Here is a 20250-nt window from a genome sequence, read left to right as displayed (position 1 = left end):
GGACAGATTCTCGAGGATAGATTATCATGGATAGATTTTCATGGATAGATTCTCACGGATAGATTCTCATGGATAGATTCTCATGGACAGATTCTCATGGACAGATTCTCGAGAAGAGATTCTCATGGACAGATTCTCGAGGATAGATTATCATGGATAGATTCTCATGGATAGATTCTCATGGATAGATTATCATGGATAGATTCTCATGGATAGATTCTCGTGGATAGATTCTAGTGGATAGAGTCTCATGGATAGATTCTCATGGATAGATTCTCATGGACAGATTCTCGAGGATAGATTCTCACGGATAGATTCTTGTTGATAGATTCTCATGGATAGATTCTCATGGATAGATTCTCATGGATAGATTCGAGGATAGATTAGAGGATAGATTCTCATGGATAGATTCGAGGATAGATTAGAGGATAGATTCTCATGGATAGATTCGAGGATAGATTCGAGGATAGATTCTCCTGGATAGATTCTCATGGATAGATTCTCATGGATAGATTCTCGTAGATAGATTCTCATGGATAGATTCTCATGGATAGATTCTCATGGACAGATTCTCGAGGATAGATTCTCATGGATAGATTCTCGTGGATAGAGTCTCATGGATAGATTCTCATGGATAGATTCTCGAGGATAGATTCTCATGGATAGATTCTCGTGGATAGATTCTCGTGGATAGATTCTTGTGGATAGATTCTCATGGATAGATTCTCGAGGATAGATTCTCGTGGATAGATTCTCGAGGACAGATTCTCATGGATAGATTCTCTTGGACAGATTCTCGAGGATAGATTCTCGTGGATAGATTCTCGAGGACAGATTCTCCTGGATAGATTCTCATGGATAGATTCTCATTGATAGATTCTCGTAGATAGATTCTCATGGATAGATTCTTTGATGATAGATTCTCATGGATAGATTCTCATGGATAGATTCTCATGGACAGATTTTCGAGGATAGATTCTCATGGATAGATTCTCGTGGATAGAGTCTCATGGATAGATTTTCATGGATAGATTCTCGAGGATAGATTCTCATGGATAGATTCTCGTGGATAGATTCTCGTGGATAGATTCTTGTGGATAGATTCTCATGGATAGATTCTCGAGGATAGATTCTCATGGATAGATTCTCTTGGATAGATTCTCGAGGATAGATTCTCATGGATAGATTCTCGTGGATAGATTCTCGTGGATAGATTCTTGTGGATAGATTCTCATGGATAGATTCTCGAGGATAGATTCTCATGGATAGATTCTCTTGGACAGATTCTCGAGGATAGATTCTCGTGGATAGATTCTCGAGGACAGATTCTCATGGATAGATTCTCATGGACAGATTCTCATGGATAGATTCTCATGGACAGATTCTCGAGGACAGATTCTCATGGATAGATTCTCGAGGACAGATTCTCATGGATAGATTCTCATGGACAGATTCTCATGGATAGATTCTCATGGACAGATTCTCGAGGATAGATTCTCGTGAACAGATGACACGGTGAGAATCTGCCAAGGTCCACATAGAATGTGATGTGATTCCCAGCAGCAGTAATTCCTGTTTTTTATTTTTTGGCATTGATTATTTGGACAAATCAGGATTGGACAAAGGCGGTGCTTAAACTGGTGCTGTGATTTTTACGCCGATATGGATGATAAACGGGTTGGCACTTGATACAGTTCTTTTCAATTGCTAACATGCATTGGTCAAAACTGAAGTCACATGGTCAAAACTGCAGTCACATGGTCAAAACTGCAGTCACATGGTCAAAACTGCAGTCACATGGTCAAAACTCTTCACACATTTAGCGAAACAGAAGTGTATGTGGACCAAACTGTGAATAATTTTTCATTGTTTTCACACAAAATGCATTCAATGACCACATTCTCCAAAATCCATGAACTATTTTGTCATTCATATTCCATCATCTGTAAAACTATATATTTGCAGCACGTTTTGAAATGCAAACGCACTGTTTCCAAAACTGTTAAAAACACATTCAAAACAGAATGATGGCCAATGTCGTACCTTTCTGCAGTTACCAGACTGAAACACTGGAAACATGGACCAAGGAAGACGGGTTGGTGGGGGAAGAAGAGTGGCAGTGAGAGGGAGACAGGTTGTTGGGGGAAGAAGAGTGGCAGGGAGAGGGAGACAGGTTGGTGGGGAGAGAAGAGTGTCAGGGAGAGGGAGACAGGTTGGTAGGGATAGAAGAGTGTCAGGGAGAGGGAGACAGGTTGGTGGGGGAAGAAGAGTGGCAGGGAGAGGGAGACAGGTTGGTGGGGGAAGAAGAGTGGCAGGGAGAGGGAGACAGGTGGGTGGGGGAAGAAGAGTGGCAGTGAGAGGGAGACAGGTTGTTGGGGGAAGAAGAGTGGCAGGGAGAGGGAGACAGGTTGGTGGGGGAAGAAGAGTGGCAGTGAGAGGGTGACAGGTTGTTGGGGGAAGAAGAGTGGCAGGGAGAGGGAGACAGGTTGGTGGGGAGAGAAGAGTGTCAGGGAGAGGGAGACAGGTTGGTGGGGAAGAAGAGTGTCAGGGAGAGGGAGACAGGTTGGTGGGGGAAGAAGAGTGGCAGGGAGAGGGAGACAGGTTGGTGGGGAAAGAAGAGTGGCAGGGAGAGGGAGACAGGTTGGTGGGGAGAGAAGAGTGGCAGGGAGAGGGAGACAGGTTGGTGGGGAGAGAAGAGTGGCAGGGAGAGGGAGACAGGTTGGTGGGGAGAGAAGAGTGGCAGGGAGAGGGAGACAGGTTGGTGGGGGAAGAAGAGTGGCAGGGAGAGGGAGACAGGTTGGTGGGGAGAGAAGAGTGGCAGGGAGAGGGAGACAGGTTGGTGGGGAGAGAAGAGTGGCAGGGAGAGGGAGACAGGTTGGTAGGGATAGAAGAGTGGCAGGGAGAGGGAGACAGGTTGGTGGGGAGATAAGAGTGTCAGGGAGAGGGAGACAGGTTGGTGGGGAGAGAAGAGTGGCAGGGAGAGGGAGACAGGTTGGTAGGGATAGAAGAGTGGCAGGGAGAGGGAGACAGGCTGTAGGGATAGAAGAGTGTCAGGGAGAGGGAGACAGGTTGGTGGGGAGAGAAGAGTGGCAGGGAGAGGGAGACAGGTTGGTGGGGAGAGAAGAGTGGCAGGGAGAGGGAGACAGGTTGGTAGGGATAGAAGAGTGGCAGGGAGAGGGAGACAGGTTGGTGGGGAGATAAGAGTGTCAGGGAGAGGGAGACAGGTTGGTAGGGATAGAAGAGTGGCAGGGAGAGGGAGACAGGTTGGTGGGGAGATAAGAGTGTCAGGGAGAGGGAGACAGGTTGGTAGGGATAGAAGAGTGTCAGGGAGAGGGAGACAGGTTGGTAGGGATAGAAGAGTGTCAGGGAGAGGGAGACAGGTTGGTAGGGATAGAAGAGTGGCAGGGAGAGGGAGACAGGTTGGTGGGGAGAGAAGAGTGTCAGGGAGAGGGAGACAGGTTGGTGGGGAGAGAAGAGTGGCAGGGAGAGGGAGACAGGTTGGTGGGGAGAGAAGAGTGGCAGGGAGAGGGAGACAGGTTGGTGGGGAGAGAAGAGTGTCAGGGAGAGGGAGACAGGTTGGTAGGGATAGAAGAGTGGCAGGGAGAGGGAGACAGGTTGGTGGGGAGAGAAGAGTGGCAGGGAGAGGGAGACAGGTTGGTAGGGATAGAAGAGTGGCAGGGAGAGGGAGACAGGTTGGTGGGGAAAGAAGAGTGACAGGGAGAGGGAGACAGGTTGGTGGGGAGAGAAGAGTGTCAGGGAGAGGGAGACAGGTTGGTAGGGATAGAAGAGTGGCAGGGAGAGGGAGACAGGTTGGTGGGGAGAGAAGAGTGTCAGGGAGAGGGAGACAGGTTGGTGGGGAGAGAAGACTGTCAGGGAGAGGGAGACAGGTTGGTGGGGAGAGAAGAGTGGCAGGGAGAGGGAGACAGGTTGGTGGGGAGAGAAGAGTGGCAGGGAGAGGGAGACAGGTTGGTGGGGAGAGAAGAGTGGCAGGGAGAGGGAGACAGGTTGGTGGGGGAAGAAGAGTGGCAGGGAGAGGGAGACAGGTTGGTGGGGAGAGAAGAGTGGCAGGGAGAGGGAGACAGGTTGGTGGGGAGAGAAGAGTGACAGGGAGAGGGAGACAGGTTGGTGGGGAGAGAAGAGTGGCAGGGAGAGGGAGACAGGTTGGTGGGGAGAGAAGAGTGACAGGGAGAGGGAGACAGGTTGGTAGGGATAGAAGAGTGGCAGGGAGAGGGAGAATACATGGAGGACAAAGGAGAGGAAGAACAAGAGCGGTGGTCTCTGATGAGATGAGGGCCACAATTATTGACAATGTTGTAAACCATGGTCTCTCTTTGAGAGAGGCCGGTTTAAGGCTGCAATCAAATTTGCAGGTTTCAACAGTTTCATCAACAGTACAAATTTTCCGGCAAAACTACAGGTGAGATGTGTATCATTCAATGATAATTGAATTGTTTTGTGTTTTTCAGTAGGATCCAAAGGTAGCCTCCCACAGGAGGGAGAGGCAAAATATTATCAGATGCGCAGCCACAATGTCAAAATTGACTCTATCGTAAACATTCATGAAAACAAAAACAAACATTTGGGCCATGATAAAGATGTGAAATTAGCGGAATCGAGTGGTTTGGCCTAGAGTTTCTGTTTGTGAGGGTGGAGACGTCGCTTCATTCTTTAGCACAAAGGTTATCACAATTGTTAACAGAATCCCTCCCCAGAAGTAAAACAGGAATTTACTAACTTTCACAAGAGAATTTTACTTCTGGGTAACCGAGATTAGATTTGGACAACAATAGGTCTGTGTCATTCTGCTAACGTGTGTGGTGTGTGTACCTTGCTGTTCTTGGGCAGTATTATGGTTTGTGAGTGGCTGAGCTGCTCCGTCCCATGATGCAGTAGGGCAGAGTGACGTCGCTGGACAACCCCCTGAGACTCTCCTGTTCTGAAAGCTGTGATGCTGATGGTGTTGGAGGAAACTGCTCTCTGCATGCTCTACAAGGCAGGAAGCACAGAGAGGGGTGGAGGGGGGCAAGTCAGCTACTCTGTGTGTGTCAATGGATGCTTCTGAGGGGAGGACGGCTCATAATAATGGGTGGAATGAAGTGGGTGAAATGATATCAAACACCATAAAGAAAACCATATTTAAAAAAAAATACATTCCATTTCAGCCATTATTAGAGGATTGATTCTGATAGCACCATTGGAGAAATGTGTTTACGTAGATATAATTGTTCTGTTGTTGTATTGTTAACAACTTTTAGTTCCTTGTTTTGTCACAAGGAAGTTATTTCCCCTGTACACATTCCCATTCATCTCTACATTCCATTCTGATGTCACCTGACCCAACTCCCGGCCACTGTCAGCAATCTGCCCACCGTACAGGAAGTCTGAAGAGAGCTGGAACATAGATAAAAGAGAAGAAGAGGAAGAATTCTTTATTTCCTTACAGTTCATTTTGTCTTTTGCTTCACTACAAAGGCTAATTACAGCAAACACTGGCCTAGAATGACCCAACACATTACGCAACACTACGAGGCATTCATAGATTTTCTTTCCAAACATGTCAGCTAATATTAGTATTTCTTAGGATCCACATTAGCTGATCCCGGGGCGGCAGCGTAGCCTAGTGGTTAGAGCGTTGGACTAGTAACCGGAAGGTTGCAAGTTCAAACCCCCCGAGCTGACCAGGTACAAATCTGTCGTTCTGCCCCTGAACAAGGCAGTTAACCCACTTCATTGAAAATAAGAATTAGTTCTTTAACTGACTTGCCTAGTAAAATAAAGGTACAAATAAAAATCACCCCCATAGTGAAAAGCACAGATAGCTTTATCACAGCTGAACTCTATAACTCGTTGAAGTGTATATTGTTGTAACAAACTGGTACACATAGACGTACAGTCAGTCATACTCGTCTGTTATCCATAAACTGTGAAGATCCAAGCTCCAACGTGAGACTACACTCAGAGGAAGAAAAGGGTTCCAAAAGGGTTCTTTGGTTGTCAACATAGGAGAACCCCTTTTTTGGTTCCAGCTAGAACCATTTTGAGTTCCATGTTGAATCCTCTGCAGAAAGGGTTCTACACGGAACCAAAAAGGGTTCTACACAGAACCAAAAAGGGTTCTACACGGAACCAAACAGGGTTCTACACGGAACCAAAAAAAGTCTTCTTCAAAGGGTTGTTGGAGATTTATGTTATTCTCTAATAACAGACCCCAAAGCAAATCAGGGGGAGGAAAATAGGTTTCTTTGAAGAGGACAAATCATGCAGGGAGTTAGATGGTCATTCTTCCCTTCAGCGATGCTCTCTCAGTGATGCTCTCTCAGTGATGCTCTCTCAGCGATGCTCTCTCAGCGATGCTCTCTCAATGATGCTCTCTCAGTGATGCTCTCTCAGCGATGCTCTCTCAGTGATGCTCTCTCAGTGATGCTCTCTCAGTGATGCTCTCTCAGCGATGCTCTCTCAGCGATGCTCTCTCAGCGATGCTCTCTCAGTGATGCTCTCTCAGCGATGCTCTCTCAGCGATGCTCTCTCAGTGATGCTCTCTCAGTGATGCTCTCTCAGTGATGCTCTCTCAGCGATGCTCTCTCAGCGATGCTCTCTCAGTGATGCTCTCTCAGTGATGCTCTCTCAGTGATTCACTCCTGTGGTTCTCTCCAGTCATTCTCTCCACAGAACAAAGGAACAGCGTGTCGTTTTATAACCCAGCCCTTAGCCTGTGGTTGACCAATTAGAATTCCTTGCAATAAAACTAGCCAATAGACAAATACCAAGTATCCTATTTCAGAATACATGTTCCTCCCATGTCTAAACCATTAATCAATCATTCCCTTTTACAGAAAAAAAAACCACAATTACCCTTAATCGTTACTCTATCGACTTCTCGTCCTTTTAACCTCTCGTCCTCTGTCTCTGCGTTGTGTTTTTATCTGTTACATATTCTCACAGGGTTACCCTTTGGGAACAGCCCAAAAAAACAAAAATGTTAGGTTCTAGATAGGACCTTTTTCTACAAGAGTGTTTAAGCTAACTGAGAAAGATACAACCAAAAAAAACATTTTAGGTTCTAGATCGCACATTTTTCTACAAGAGTGTCTGGCTAACTGAGAAATATACAGTAGCTAGTTCTGTCTTACACTCCCTCTCTCACACACCCACACAAGAAGAAAAACTGAACTTACAGCCACTCTGTTCATCAGTAGCCTTTATATCAGCCGTTTCAGAGTCCAGATCAAAACAAAGCTAAACTATTACACGGATGTTCCCTTGGTAGTCGATAGGAGAGCCAGTCCACGCCACTGTCCTCTGTAGTGCACCTTCCTGACACACACACACACACCTTTTCATCTGAGGAACCACAACCCCAAATCCACTTGTGTCTCTCCTTCTCTCTCGCTCTCTCGCAGCATAAACTTCCTCTTTCTATATGCAACCTTACGCTAACACTATCAGCATGTACCATCACTCTCACTTGGCACAACCAGGAAGCCATGTGAAGGAAGCCCTGTGAAGGAAGGCATGTGAAGGAAGGCATGTGAAGGAAGCCCTGTGAAGGAAGCCTAGAATGAGAGGCGGCATCCCAAATGGCAGTCTTGGCTCTGGTCTAAATTAGAGCACTATATAGGGAATATGGTCTAAAGTAGTGCACTATGTAGGGAATATGGTATAAAGTAGTGCACTATGTAGGGAATAGGGTCTAAAGTAGTGCACTATATAGGGAATAGGGTCTAAAGTAGTGCACTATGTAGGGAATAGGGTCTAAAGTAGTGCACTATGTATGGAATAGGGTCTAAAGTAGTGCACTATATAGGGAACAGGGAGCTGTTTGAGACGTACCCAGAGATATTATCATGTCAACAATATAACAGCACTAACAGTAACAACAAGGACAACAGTAATCATTATCTACAGACTCTTATTATCTTAGTTTCGTAGTTACGATGGTGACACTAGCACTATAGATCAGTCGGGGTGGAAGTTGCATGAAGCCCAGACACAATCTCTACTTTACAACACTGTGTGGTTATTCCTGTAAGTAGCTGTTGTAATTGCTCGTTGTTACACTGTACGACCCACAGTTCCTATTCGCCTGGCACAATGTAGAATGGACAGGCGTACGGGGTATGGATTTAGCTCCAGCTTGCCCTCTGATAAAGTAGGTAGGATTTGAACTATCCAACACTATCAGACGATCTCTACAAGCCCTAGCGTGTCAGGGCTCGTTTCTGGGCCGTGCCAAAGTGTTACCGTGCCAACTTGTGAAGTCTTGGTGTTCATAAAGCTCTGGTTCAGTGTCTGGGTAACTGTCCCAGTCTACGTTAAATAAACACGCATCAACTTTTTATTATTATTATCTTCTTTTAAAAAAAAATACAACTTTTTTACTAGACAAGTCAGTAAAGAACTAATTCTTATTTTCAATGACGGCCTAGGAACAGGAGAGATTAAGAGGAGGAACAGGAGAGATTAAGAGGAGGAACAGGAGAGATTAATAGGAGGAACAGGAGAGATTAAGAGGAGGAACAGGAGAGATTAAGAGGAGGAACAGGAGAGATTAATAGGAGGAACAGGAGAGATTAAGAGGAGGAACAGGAAAGATTAAGAGGAGGAACAGGAGAGATTAAGAGGAGGAACAGGAGAGATTAAGAGGAGGAACAGGAGAGATTAATAGGAGGAACAGGAGAGATTAATAGGGGGAACAGGAGAGATTAATAGGAGGAACAGGAGAGATTAAGAGGAGGAACAGGAGAGATTAATAGGAGGAACAGGAGAGATTAATAGGAGGAACAGGAGAGATTAAGAGGAGGAACAGGAGAGATTAATAGGAGGAACAGGAGAGATTAATAGGGGGAACAGGAGAGATTAATAGGAGGAACAGGAGAGATTAAGAGGAGGAACAGGAGAGATTAAGAGGAGGAACAGGAGAGATTAATAGGGGGAACAGGAGAGATTAAGAGGAGGAACAGGAGAGATTAATAGGAGGAACAGGAGAGATTAATAGGAGGAACAGGAGAGATTAAGAGGAGGAACAGTAGAGATTAAGAGGAGGAACAGGAGAGATTAAGAGGAGGAACAGGAGAGATTAAGAGGAGGAACGGGAGAGATTAATAAGAGGAACAGGAGAGATTAAGAGGAGGAACAGGAGAGATTAATAGGAGGAACAGGAGAGATTAATAGGAGGAACAGGAGAGATTAAGAGGAGGAACAGGAGAGATTAAGAAGAGGAACAGGAGAGATTAATAGGAGGAATAGGAGAGATTAATAGGAGGAACAGGAGAGATTAAGAGGAGGAACAGGAGAGATTAATAGGAGGAGCAGGAGAGATTAAGAGGAGGAACAGGAGAGATTAAGAGGAGGAACAGGAGAGATTAATAGGAGGAACAGGAGAGATTAAGAGGAGGAACAGGAGAGATTAAGAGGAGGAACAGGAGAGATTAATAGGAGGAATAGGAGAGATTAATAGGAGGAACAGGAGAGATTAATAGGAGGAATAGGAGAGATTAATAGGAGGAACAGGAGAGATTAAGAGGAGGAACAGGAGAGATTAATAGGAGGAGCAGGAGAGATTAAGAGGAGGAACAGGAGAGATTAAGAGGAGGAACAGGAGAGATTAAGAGGAGGAACATGAGAGATTAAGAGGAGGAACAGGAGAGATTAAGAGGAGGAACAGGAGAGATTAAGAGGAGGAACAGGAGAGATTAAGAGGAGGAACAGGAGAGATTAATAGGAGGAACAGGAGAGATTAATAGGAGGAACAGGAGAGATTAAGAGGAGGGAACAGGAGAGATTAATAGGAGGAACAGGAGAGATTAAGAGGAGGAACAGGAGAGATTAATAAGAGGAACAGGAGAGATTAATAGGAGGAACAGGAGAGATTAAGAGGAGGAACAGGAGAGATTAAGAGGAGGAACAGGAGAGATTAATAAGAGGAACAGGAGAGATTAATAGGAGGAACAGGAGAGATTAAGAGGAGGAACAGGAGAGATTAAGAGGAGGAACAGGAGAGATTAAGAGGAGGAACAGGAGAGATTAAGAGGAGGAACAGGAGAGATTAATAGGAGGAACAGGAGAGATTAAGAGGAGGAACAGGAGAGATTAAGAGGAGGAACAGGAGAGATTAAGAGGAGGAACAGGAGAGATTAAGAGGAGGAACAGGAGAGATTAAGAGGAGGAACAGGAGAGATTAATAGGAGGAACAGGATAGATTAAGAGGAGGAACAGGAGAGATTAAGAGGAGGAACAGGAGAGATTAAGAGAAGGAACAGGAGAGATTAATAAGAGGAACAGGAGAGATTAAGAGGAGGAACAGGAGAGATTAAGAGGAGGAACAGGAGAGATTAAGAGGAGGAACAGGAGAGATTAATAGGAGGAACAGGAGAGATTAATAGGAGGAACAGGAGAGATTAAGAGGAGGAACAGGAGAGATTAAGAGGAGGAACAGGAGAGATTAATAAGAGGAACAGGAGAGATTAAGAGGAGGAACAGGAGAGATTAAGAGGAGGAACAGGAGAGATTAAGAGGAGGAACAGGAGAGATTAAGAGGAGTCCACAGACTATTCACGAAGTAAGGAAGCAAATACCTGAATAGATTATTTTGTGTGTAGGCTACATCTCCCCTGTTTTATTAGCTTATGGACACGAGGTTGACAACATTAGCGACACAATCACATTACAACTCTTCATTAACTCCTGGGGGGCTGTAGGTGGACCTACCCTGTTCATGTTGCCATTCTCAGTGCCTGGGATTGGGAGAGACAGGTGGTTGGCGTCCCTGGGGATTGTCTGTGGTTGCAGCGGACGAGCCTATAGCAAGGAAGAGAGTATGGGTGTTAGTTTGAAAGCACATCTGATTGACTATTTCTCATTGCTGGCAACATTTTAAAAAAGGGTTGATAAAAAGACTCTACTGTCCCCGAACATAGTTGTACTGTTGAATTTAACATAGGACCCTGTGATCTGTATGTCTGTGAATTAACATAGGACCCTGTGATCTGTATGTCTGTGAATTAACATAGGACTCTGTGTTCTGCATGTCTGTAAATTAACATAGGACCCTGTGTTCTGTAAATTAACATAGGACCCTGTGATCTGTATGTCTGTGAATTAACATAGGACCCTGCGTTCTGTAAATTAACATAGGACGCTGTGATCTGTATGTCTGTGAATTAACATAGGACCCTGCGTTCTGTAAATTAACATAGGACCCTGTGATCTGTAAATTAACATAGGACCCTGTGTTCTGTATGTCTGTAAATTAACATAGGACCCTGTGATCTGTAAATTAACATAAGACCCAGTGTTCTGTATGTCTGTAAATTAACATAGGACCCTGTGATCTGTATGTCTGTAAATTAACATAGGACCCTGTGTTCTGCATGTCTGTAAATTAACATAGGACCCTGTGATCTGTATGTCTGTGAATTAACATAGGACTCTGTGTTCTGTATGTCTGTGAATTAACATAGGACCCTGTGATCTGTACATTAACATAGGACCCTGTGTTCTGTAAATTAACATAGGACCCTGTGTCTGTAAATTAACATAGGACCCTGTGTTCTGTAAATTAACATAGGACCCTGTGTTCTGTAAATTAACATAGGACCCTGTGATCTGTATGTCTGTGAATTAACATAGGACCCTGCGTTCTGTAAATTAACATAGGACGCTGTGATCTGTATGTCTGTGAATTAACATAGGACCCTGCGTTCTGTAAATTAACATAGGACCCTGTGATCTGTAAATTAACATAGGACCCTGTGTTCTGTATGTCTGTAAATTAACATAGGACCCTGTGATCTGTAAATTAACATAAGACCCTGTGTTCTGTATGTCTGTAAATTAACATAGGACCCTGTGATCTGTATGTCTGTAAATTAACATAGGACCCTGTGATCTGTAAATTAACATAGGACCCTGTGTTCTGTAAATTAACATAGGACCCTGTGATCTGTAAATTAACATAGGACCCTGTGATCTGTATGTCTGTAAATTAACATAGGACCCTGTGATCTGTAAATTAACATAGGACCCTGTGTTCTGTATGTCTGTAAATTAACATAGGACCCTGTGTTCTGTAAATTAACATAGGACCCTGTGATCTGTATGTCTGTAAATTAACATAGGACCCTGTGTTCTGTAAATGAACATAGGACCCTGTGTTCTGTATGTCTGTAAATTAACATAGGACCCTGTGATCTGTATGTCTGTAAATTAACATAGGACCCTGTGATCTGTAAATTAACATAGGACCCTGTGTTCTGTAAATTAACATAGGACCCTGTGATCTGTAAATTAACATAGGACCCTGTGTTCTGTAAATTAACATAGGACCCTGTGTCTGTAAATTAACATAGGACCCTGTGTTCTGTATGTCTGTAAATTAACATAGGACCCTGTGTTCTGTAAATTAACATAGGACCCTGTGATCTGTATGTCTGTAAATTAACATAGGACCCTGTGTTCTGTAAATTAACATAGGACCCTGTGTTCTGTAAATTAACATAGGACCCTGTGTTCTGTATGTCTGTAAATTAACATAGGACCCTGTGATCTGTAAATTAATATAGGACCCTGTGTTCTGTAAATTAACATAGGACCCTGTGATCTGTAAATTAACATAGGACCCTGTGTTCTGTAAATTAACATAGGACCCTGTGTTCTGTAAATTAACATAGGACCCTGTGATCTGTAAATTAACATAGGACCCTGTGTTCTGTAAATTAACATAGGACCCTGTGATCTGTATGTCTGTATATTAACATAGGACTCTGTGACCTGTATGTCTGTAAATTAACATAGGACCCTGTGTTCTGTAAATTAACATAGGACCCTGTGATCTGTATGTCTGTGAATTAACATAGGACCCTGTGATCTGTATATTAACATAGGACCCTGTGTTCTGTAAATTAACATAGGACCCTGTGTTCTGTATGTCTGCAAATTAACATAGGACCCTGTGATCTGTATATTAACATAGGACCCTGTGTTCTGTATGTCTGTAAATTAACATAGGACCCTGTGATCTGTACATTAACATAGGACCCTGTGTTCTGTAAATTAACATAGGACCCTGTGTCTGTAAATTAACATAGGACCCTGTGTTCTGTAAATTAACATAGGACCCTGTGTTCTGTAAATTAACATAGGACCCTGTGATCTGTATGTCTGTAAATTAACATAGGACCCTGTGATCTGTAAATTAACATAGGACCCTGTGTTCTGTATGTCTGTAAATTAACATAGGACCCTGTGATCTGTAAATTAACATAAGACCCTGTGTTCTGTATGTCTGTAAATTAACATAGGACCCTGTGATCTGTATGTCTGTAAATTAACATAGGACCCTGTGATCTGTAAATTAACATAGGACCCTGTGTTCTGTAAATTAACATAGGACCCTGTGATCTGTATGTCTGTAAATTAACATAGGACCCTGTGATCTGTAAATTAACATAGGACCCTGTGTTCTGTAAATTAACATAGGACCCTGTGTTCTGTAAATTAACATAGGACCCTGTGATCTGTAAATTAACATAGGACCCTGTGTTCTGTATGTCTGTAAATTAACATAGGACCCTGTGATCTGTATGTCTGTAAATTAACATAGGACCCTGTGATCTGTAAATTAACATAGGACCCTGTGTCTGTAAATTAACATAGGACCCTGTGTTCTGTAAATTAACATAGGACCCTGTGTTCTGTAAATTAACATAGGACCCTGTGATCTGTGTGTCTGTAAATTAACATAGGACCCTGTGATCTGTAAATTAACATAGGACCCTGTGTTCTGTATGTCTGTAAATTAACATAGGACCCTGTGATCTGTAAATTAACATAAGACCCTGTGTTCTGTATGTCTGTAAATTAACATAGGACCCTGTGATCTGTATGTCTGTAAATTAACATAGGACCCTGTGATCTGTAAATTAACATAGGACCCTGTGTTCTGTATGTCTGTAAATTAACATAGGACCCTGTGATCTGTATGTCTGTAAATTAACATAGGACCCTGTGATCTGTAAATTAACATAGGACCCTGTGTTCTGTAAATTAACATAGGACCCTGTGATCTGTATGTCTGTAAATTAACATAGGACCCTGTGATCTGTAAATTAACATAGGACCCTGTGTTCTGTAAATTAACATAGGACCCTGTGTTCTGTAAATTAACATAGGACCCTGTGATCTGTAAATTAACATAGGACCCTGTGTTCTGTATGTCTGTAAATTAACATAGGACCCTGTGATCTGTATGTCTGTAAATTAACATAGGACCCTGTGATCTGTAAATTAACATAGGACCCTGTGTCTGTAAATTAACATAGGACCCTGTGTTCTGTAAATTAACATAGGACCCTGTGTTCTGTAAATTAACATAGGACCCTGTGATCTGTATGTCTGTAAATTAACATAGGACCCTGTGATCTGTAAATTAACATAGGACCCTGTGTTCTGTATGTCTGTAAATTAACATAGGACCCTGTGATCTGTAAATTAACATAAGACCCTGTGTTCTGTATGTCTGTAAATTAACATAGGACCCTGTGATCTGTATGTCTGTAAATTAACATAGGACCCTGTGATCTGTAAATTAACATAGGACCCTGTGTTCTGTAAATTAACATAGGACCCTGTGATCTGTATGTCTGTAAATTAACATAGGACCCTGTGATCTGTAAATTAACATAGGACCCTGTGTTCTGTAAATTAACATAGGACCCTGTGTTCTGTAAATTAACATAGGACCCTGTGATCTGTAAATTAACATAGGACCCTGTGTTCTGTATGTCTGTAAATTAACATAGGACCCTGTGATCTGTATGTCTGTAAATTAACATAGGACCCTGTGATCTGTAAATTAACATAGGACCCTGTGTTCTGTAAATTAACATAGGACCCTGTGATCTGTAAATTAACATAGGACCCTGTGTTCTGTAAATTAACATAGGACCCTGTGTCTGTAAATTAACATAGGACCCTGTGTTCTGTATGTCTGTAAATTAACATAGGACCCTGTGTTCTGTAAATTAACATAGGACCCTGTGATCTGTATGTCTGTAAATTAACATAGGACCCTGTGTTCTGTAAATTAACATAGGACCCTGTGTTCTGTATGTCTGTAAATTAACATAGGACCCTGTGATCTGTAAATTAACATAGGACCCTGTGTTCTGTAAATTAACATAGGACCCTGTGATCTGTAAATTAACATAGGACCCTGTGTTCTGTAAATTAACATAGGACCCTGTGTTCTGTAAATTAACATAGGACCCTGTGATCTGTAAATTAACATAGGACCCTGTGTTCTGTAAATTAACATAGGACCCTGTGATCTGTATGTCTGTATATTAACATAGGACTCTGTGACCTGTATGTCTGTAAATTAACATAGGACCCTGTGTTCTGTAAATTAACATAGGACCCTGTGATCTGTATGTCTGTGAATTAACATAGGACCCTGTGATCTGTATATTAACATAGGACCCTGTGATCTGTATGTCTGTAAATTAACATAGGACCCTGTGTTCTGTAAATTAACATAGGACCCTGTGTTCTGTATGTCTGTAAATTAACATAGGACCCTGTGATCTGTAAATTAACATAGGACCCTGTGTTCTGTAAATTAACATAGGACCCTGTGATCTGTAAATTAACATAGGACCCTGTGTTCTGTAAATTAACATAGGACCCTGTGTTCTGTAAATTAACCTAGGACCCTGTGTTCTGTATGTCTGTAAATTAACATAGGACCCTGTGATCTGTATATTAACATAGGACCCTGTGATCTGTATGTCTGTGAATTAACATAGGACCCTGTGATCTGTATATTAACATAGGACCCTGTGATCTGTATGTCTGTAAATTAACATAGGACCCTGTGTTCTGTAAATTAACATAGGACCCTGTGTTCTGTATGTCTGTAAATTAACATAGGACCCTGTGATCTATAAATTAACATAGGACCCTGTGTTCTGTAAATTAACATAGGACCCTGTGATCTGTAAATTAACATAGGACCCTGTGTTCTGTATGTCTGTAAATTAACATAGGACCCTGTGATCTGTAAATTAACATAAGACCCTGTGTTCTGTATGTCTGTAAATTAACATAGGACCCTGTGATCTGTATGTCTGTAAATTAACATAGGACCCTGTGATCTGTAAATTAACATAGGACCCTGTGTTCTGTATGTCTGTAAATTAACATAGGACCCTGTGATCTGTATGTCTGTAAATTAACATAGGACCCTGTGATCTGTAAATTAACATAGGACCCTGTGTTCTGTAAATTAACATAGGACCCTGTGATCTGTATGTCTGTAAATTAACATAGGACCCTGTGATCTGTAAATTAACATAGGACCCTGTGTTCTGTAAATTAACATAGGACCCTGTGTTCTGTAAATTAACATAGGACCCTGTGATCTGTAAATTAACATAGGACCCTGTGTTCTGTATGTCTGTAAATTAACATAGGACCCTGTGATCTGTATGTCTGTAAATTAACATAGGACCCTGTGATCTGTAAATTAACATAGGACCCTGTGTCTGTAAATTAACATAGGACCCTGTGTTCTGTAAATTAACATAGGACCCTGTGTTCTGTAAATTAACATAGGACCCTGTGATCTGTATGTCTGTAAATTAACATAGGACCCTGTGATCTGTAAATTAACATAGGACCCTGTGTTCTGTATGTCTGTAAATTAACATAGGACCCTGTGATCTGTAAATTAACATAAGACCCTGTGTTCTGTATGTCTGTAAATTAACATAGGACCCTGTGATCTGTATGTCTGTAAATTAACATAGGACCCTGTGATCTGTAAATTAACATAGGACCCTGTGTTCTGTAAATTAACATAGGACCCTGTGATCTGTATGTCTGTAAATTAACATAGGACCCTGTGATCTGTAAATTAACATAGGACCCTGTGTTCTGTAAATTAACATAGGACCCTGTGTTCTGTAAATTAACATAGGACCCTGTGATCTGTAAATTAACATAGGACCCTGTGTTCTGTATGTCTGTAAATTAACATAGGACCCTGTGATCTGTATGTCTGTAAATTAACATAGGACCCTGTGATCTGTAAATTAACATAGGACCCTGTGTTCTGTAAATTAACATAGGACCCTGTGATCTGTAAATTAACATAGGACCCTGTGTTCTGTAAATTAACATAGGACCCTGTGTCTGTAAATTAACATAGGACCCTGTGTTCTGTATGTCTGTAAATTAACATAGGACCCTGTGTTCTGTAAATTAACATAGGACCCTGTGATCTGTATGTCTGTAAATTAACATAGGACCCTGTGTTCTGTAAATTAACATAGGACCCTGTGTTCTGTATGTCTGTAAATTAACATAGGACCCTGTGATCTGTAAATTAACATAGGACCCTGTGTTCTGTAAATTAACATAGGACCCTGTGATCTGTAAATTAACATAGGACCCTGTGTTCTGTAAATTAACATAGGACCCTGTGTTCTGTAAATTAACATAGGACCCTGTGATCTGTAAATTAACATAGGACCCTGTGTTCTGTAAATTAACATAGGACCCTGTGATCTGTATGTCTGTATATTAACATAGGACTCTGTGACCTGTATGTCTGTAAATTAACATAGGACCCTGTGTTCTGTAAATTAACATAGGACCCTGTGATCTGTATGTCTGTGAATTAACATAGGACCCTGTGATCTGTATATTAACATAGGACCCTGTGATCTGTATGTCTGTAAATTAACATAGGACCCTGTGTTCTGTAAATTAACATAGGACCCTGTGTTCTGTATGTCTGTAAATTAACATAGGACCCTGTGATCTGTAAATTAACATAGGACCCTGTGTTCTGTAAATTAACATAGGACCCTGTGATCTGTAAATTAACATAGGACCCTGTGTTCTGTAAATTAACATAGGACCCTGTGTTCTGTAAATTAACCTAGGACCCTGTGTTCTGTATGTCTGTAAATTAACATAGGACCCTGTGATCTGTATATTAACATAGGACCCTGTGATCTGTATGTCTGTGAATTAACATAGGACCCTGTGATCTGTATATTAACATAGGACCCTGTGATCTGTATGTCTGTAAATTAACATAGGACCCTGTGTTCTGTAAATTAACATAGGACCCTGTGTTCTGTATGTCTGTAAATTAACATAGGACCCTGTGATCTATAAATTAACATAGGACCCTGTGTTCTGTAAATTAACATAGGACCCTGTGATCTGTAAATTAACATAGGACCCTGTGTTCTGTAAATTAACATAGGACCCTGTGATCTGTAAATTAACATAGGACCCTGTGTTCTGTAAATTAACATAGGACCCTGTGTTCTGTAAATTAACATAGGACCCTGTGTTCTGTATGTCTGTAAATTAACATAGGACCCTGTGATCTGTATATTAACATAGGACCCTGTGTTCTGTATGTCTGTAAATTAACATAGGACCCTGTGATCTGTATATTAACATAGGACCCTGTGATCTGTAAATTAACATAGGACCCTGTGATCTGTATATTAACATAGGACCCTGTGTTCTGTAAATTAACATAGGACCCTGTGTTCTGTATGTCTGTAAATTAACATAGGACCCTGTGATCTGTATATTAACATAGGACCCTGTGATCTGTGAATTAACATAGGACCCTGTGATCTGTATATTAACATAGGACCCTGTGTTCTGTAAATTAACATAGGACCCTGTGTTCTGTATGTCTGTAAATTAACATAGGACCCTGTGATCTGTATATTAACATAGGACCCTGTGTTCTGTATGTCTGTAAATTAACATAGGACCCTGTGATCTGTAAATTAACATAGGACCCTGTGTTCTGTATGTCTGTAAATTAACATAAGACCCTGTGTTCTGTAAATTAACATAGGACCCTGTGATCTGTATGTCTGTAAATTAACATAAGACCCTGTGATCTGTAAATTAACATAGGACCCTGTGTTCTGTATGTCTGTATATTAACATAGGACTCTGTGTTCTGTATGTCTGTAAATTAACATAGGACCCTGTGTTCTGTAAATTAACATAGGACCCTGTGATCTGTATGTCTGTAAATTAACATAGGACCCTGTGATCTGTATGTCTGTAAATTAACATAGGACCCTGTGATCTGTAAATTAACATAGGACCCTGTGATCTGTAAATTAACATAGGACCCTGTGTTCTGTATGTCTGTAAATTAACATAGGACCCTGTGATCTGTAAATTAACATAGGACCCTGTGTTCTGTAAATTAACTTAGGACCCTGTGATCTGTATGTCTGTAAATTAACATAGGACCCTGTGATCTGTAAATTAACATAGGACCCTGTGTTCTGTATGTCTGTATATTAACATAGGACTCTGTGTTCTGTATGTCTGTAAATTAACATAGGACCCTGTGATCTGTAAATTAACATAGGACCCTGTGATCTGTATATTAACATAGGACCCTGTGTTCTGTAAATTAACATAGGACCCTGTGTTCTGTATGTCTGTAAATTAACATAGGACCCTGTGATCTGTATATTAACATAGGACCCTGTGTTCTGTATGTCTGTAAATTAACATAGGACCCTGTGATCTGTATATTAACATAGGACCCTGTGATCTGTGAATTAACATAGGACCCTGTGATCTGTATATTAACATAGGACCCTGTGTTCTGTAAATTAACATAGGACCCTGTGTTCTGTATGTCTGTAAATTAACATAGGACCCTGTGATCTGTATATTAACATAGGACCCTGTGTTCTGTATGTCTGTAAATTAACATAGGACCCTGTGATCTGTAAATTAACATAGGACCCTGTGTTCTGTATGTCTGTAAATTAACATAAGACCCTGTGTTCTGTAAATTAACATAGGACCCTGTGATCTGTATGTCTGTAAATTAACATAAGACCCTGTGATCTGTAAATTAACATAGGACCCTGTGTTCTGTATGTCTGTATATTAACATAGGACTCTGTGTTCTGTATGTCTGTAAATTAACATAGGACCCTGTGTTCTGTAAATTAACATAGGACCCTGTGATCTGTATGTCTGTAAATTAACATAGGACCCTGTGATCTGTATGTCTGTAAATTAACATAGGACCCTGTGATCTGTAAATTAACATAGGACCCTGTGATCTGTAAATTAACATAGGACCCTGTGTTCTGTATGTCTGTAAATTAACATAGGACCCTGTGATCTGTAAATTAACATAGGACCCTGTGATCTGTATGTCTGTAAATTAACATAGGACCC

General features: G+C 41.6%; 1 protein-coding gene and 2 long non-coding RNA genes across 4 annotated transcripts in view; 1 reads left to right on the top strand and 2 right to left on the bottom strand.

Moving 5' to 3' along the window:
• arhgap9 (Rho GTPase activating protein 9) overlaps nt 1–20250 on the bottom strand; it is a 94285-nt gene that overhangs the window by 28487 nt on the left and 45548 nt on the right. For both annotated transcript variants that reach the window (XM_052526459.1, XM_052526458.1), the window contains exons 8-10: nt 10708–10797; nt 5332–5391; nt 4828–4986 (exon numbers count right to left, since the gene is read on the bottom strand). In XM_052526459.1, coding sequence (XP_052382419.1) covers nt 4828–4986; nt 5332–5391; nt 10708–10797 — 309 coding nt within the window. The remainder of the gene's footprint in view (nt 1–4827; nt 4987–5331; nt 5392–10707; nt 10798–20250) is intronic.
• Nucleotides 1748–4800, top strand: LOC127932094 (uncharacterized). Its single transcript, XR_008144027.1, has 3 exons — nt 1748–2874; nt 3069–3653; nt 3888–4800. It is a non-coding gene; the product is annotated as an uncharacterized LOC127932094 (long non-coding RNA).
• On the bottom strand, nt 6618–10138 carry LOC118376291 (uncharacterized). The gene is made up of 3 exons (XR_004824006.2): nt 7176–10138; nt 6853–6949; nt 6618–6661 (listed from the first exon to the last, which is right to left on the bottom strand). It is a non-coding gene; the product is annotated as an uncharacterized LOC118376291 (long non-coding RNA).

This window comes from Oncorhynchus keta, chromosome 10 (genome assembly GCF_023373465.1).
Source record: "Oncorhynchus keta strain PuntledgeMale-10-30-2019 chromosome 10, Oket_V2, whole genome shotgun sequence".
Lineage (NCBI taxonomy): Eukaryota > Metazoa > Chordata > Actinopteri > Salmoniformes > Salmonidae > Oncorhynchus > Oncorhynchus keta.
The sequence above is the reverse complement of the archived record's forward strand: the minus strand, read 5'-3'. Positions and strand labels throughout refer to the sequence as shown.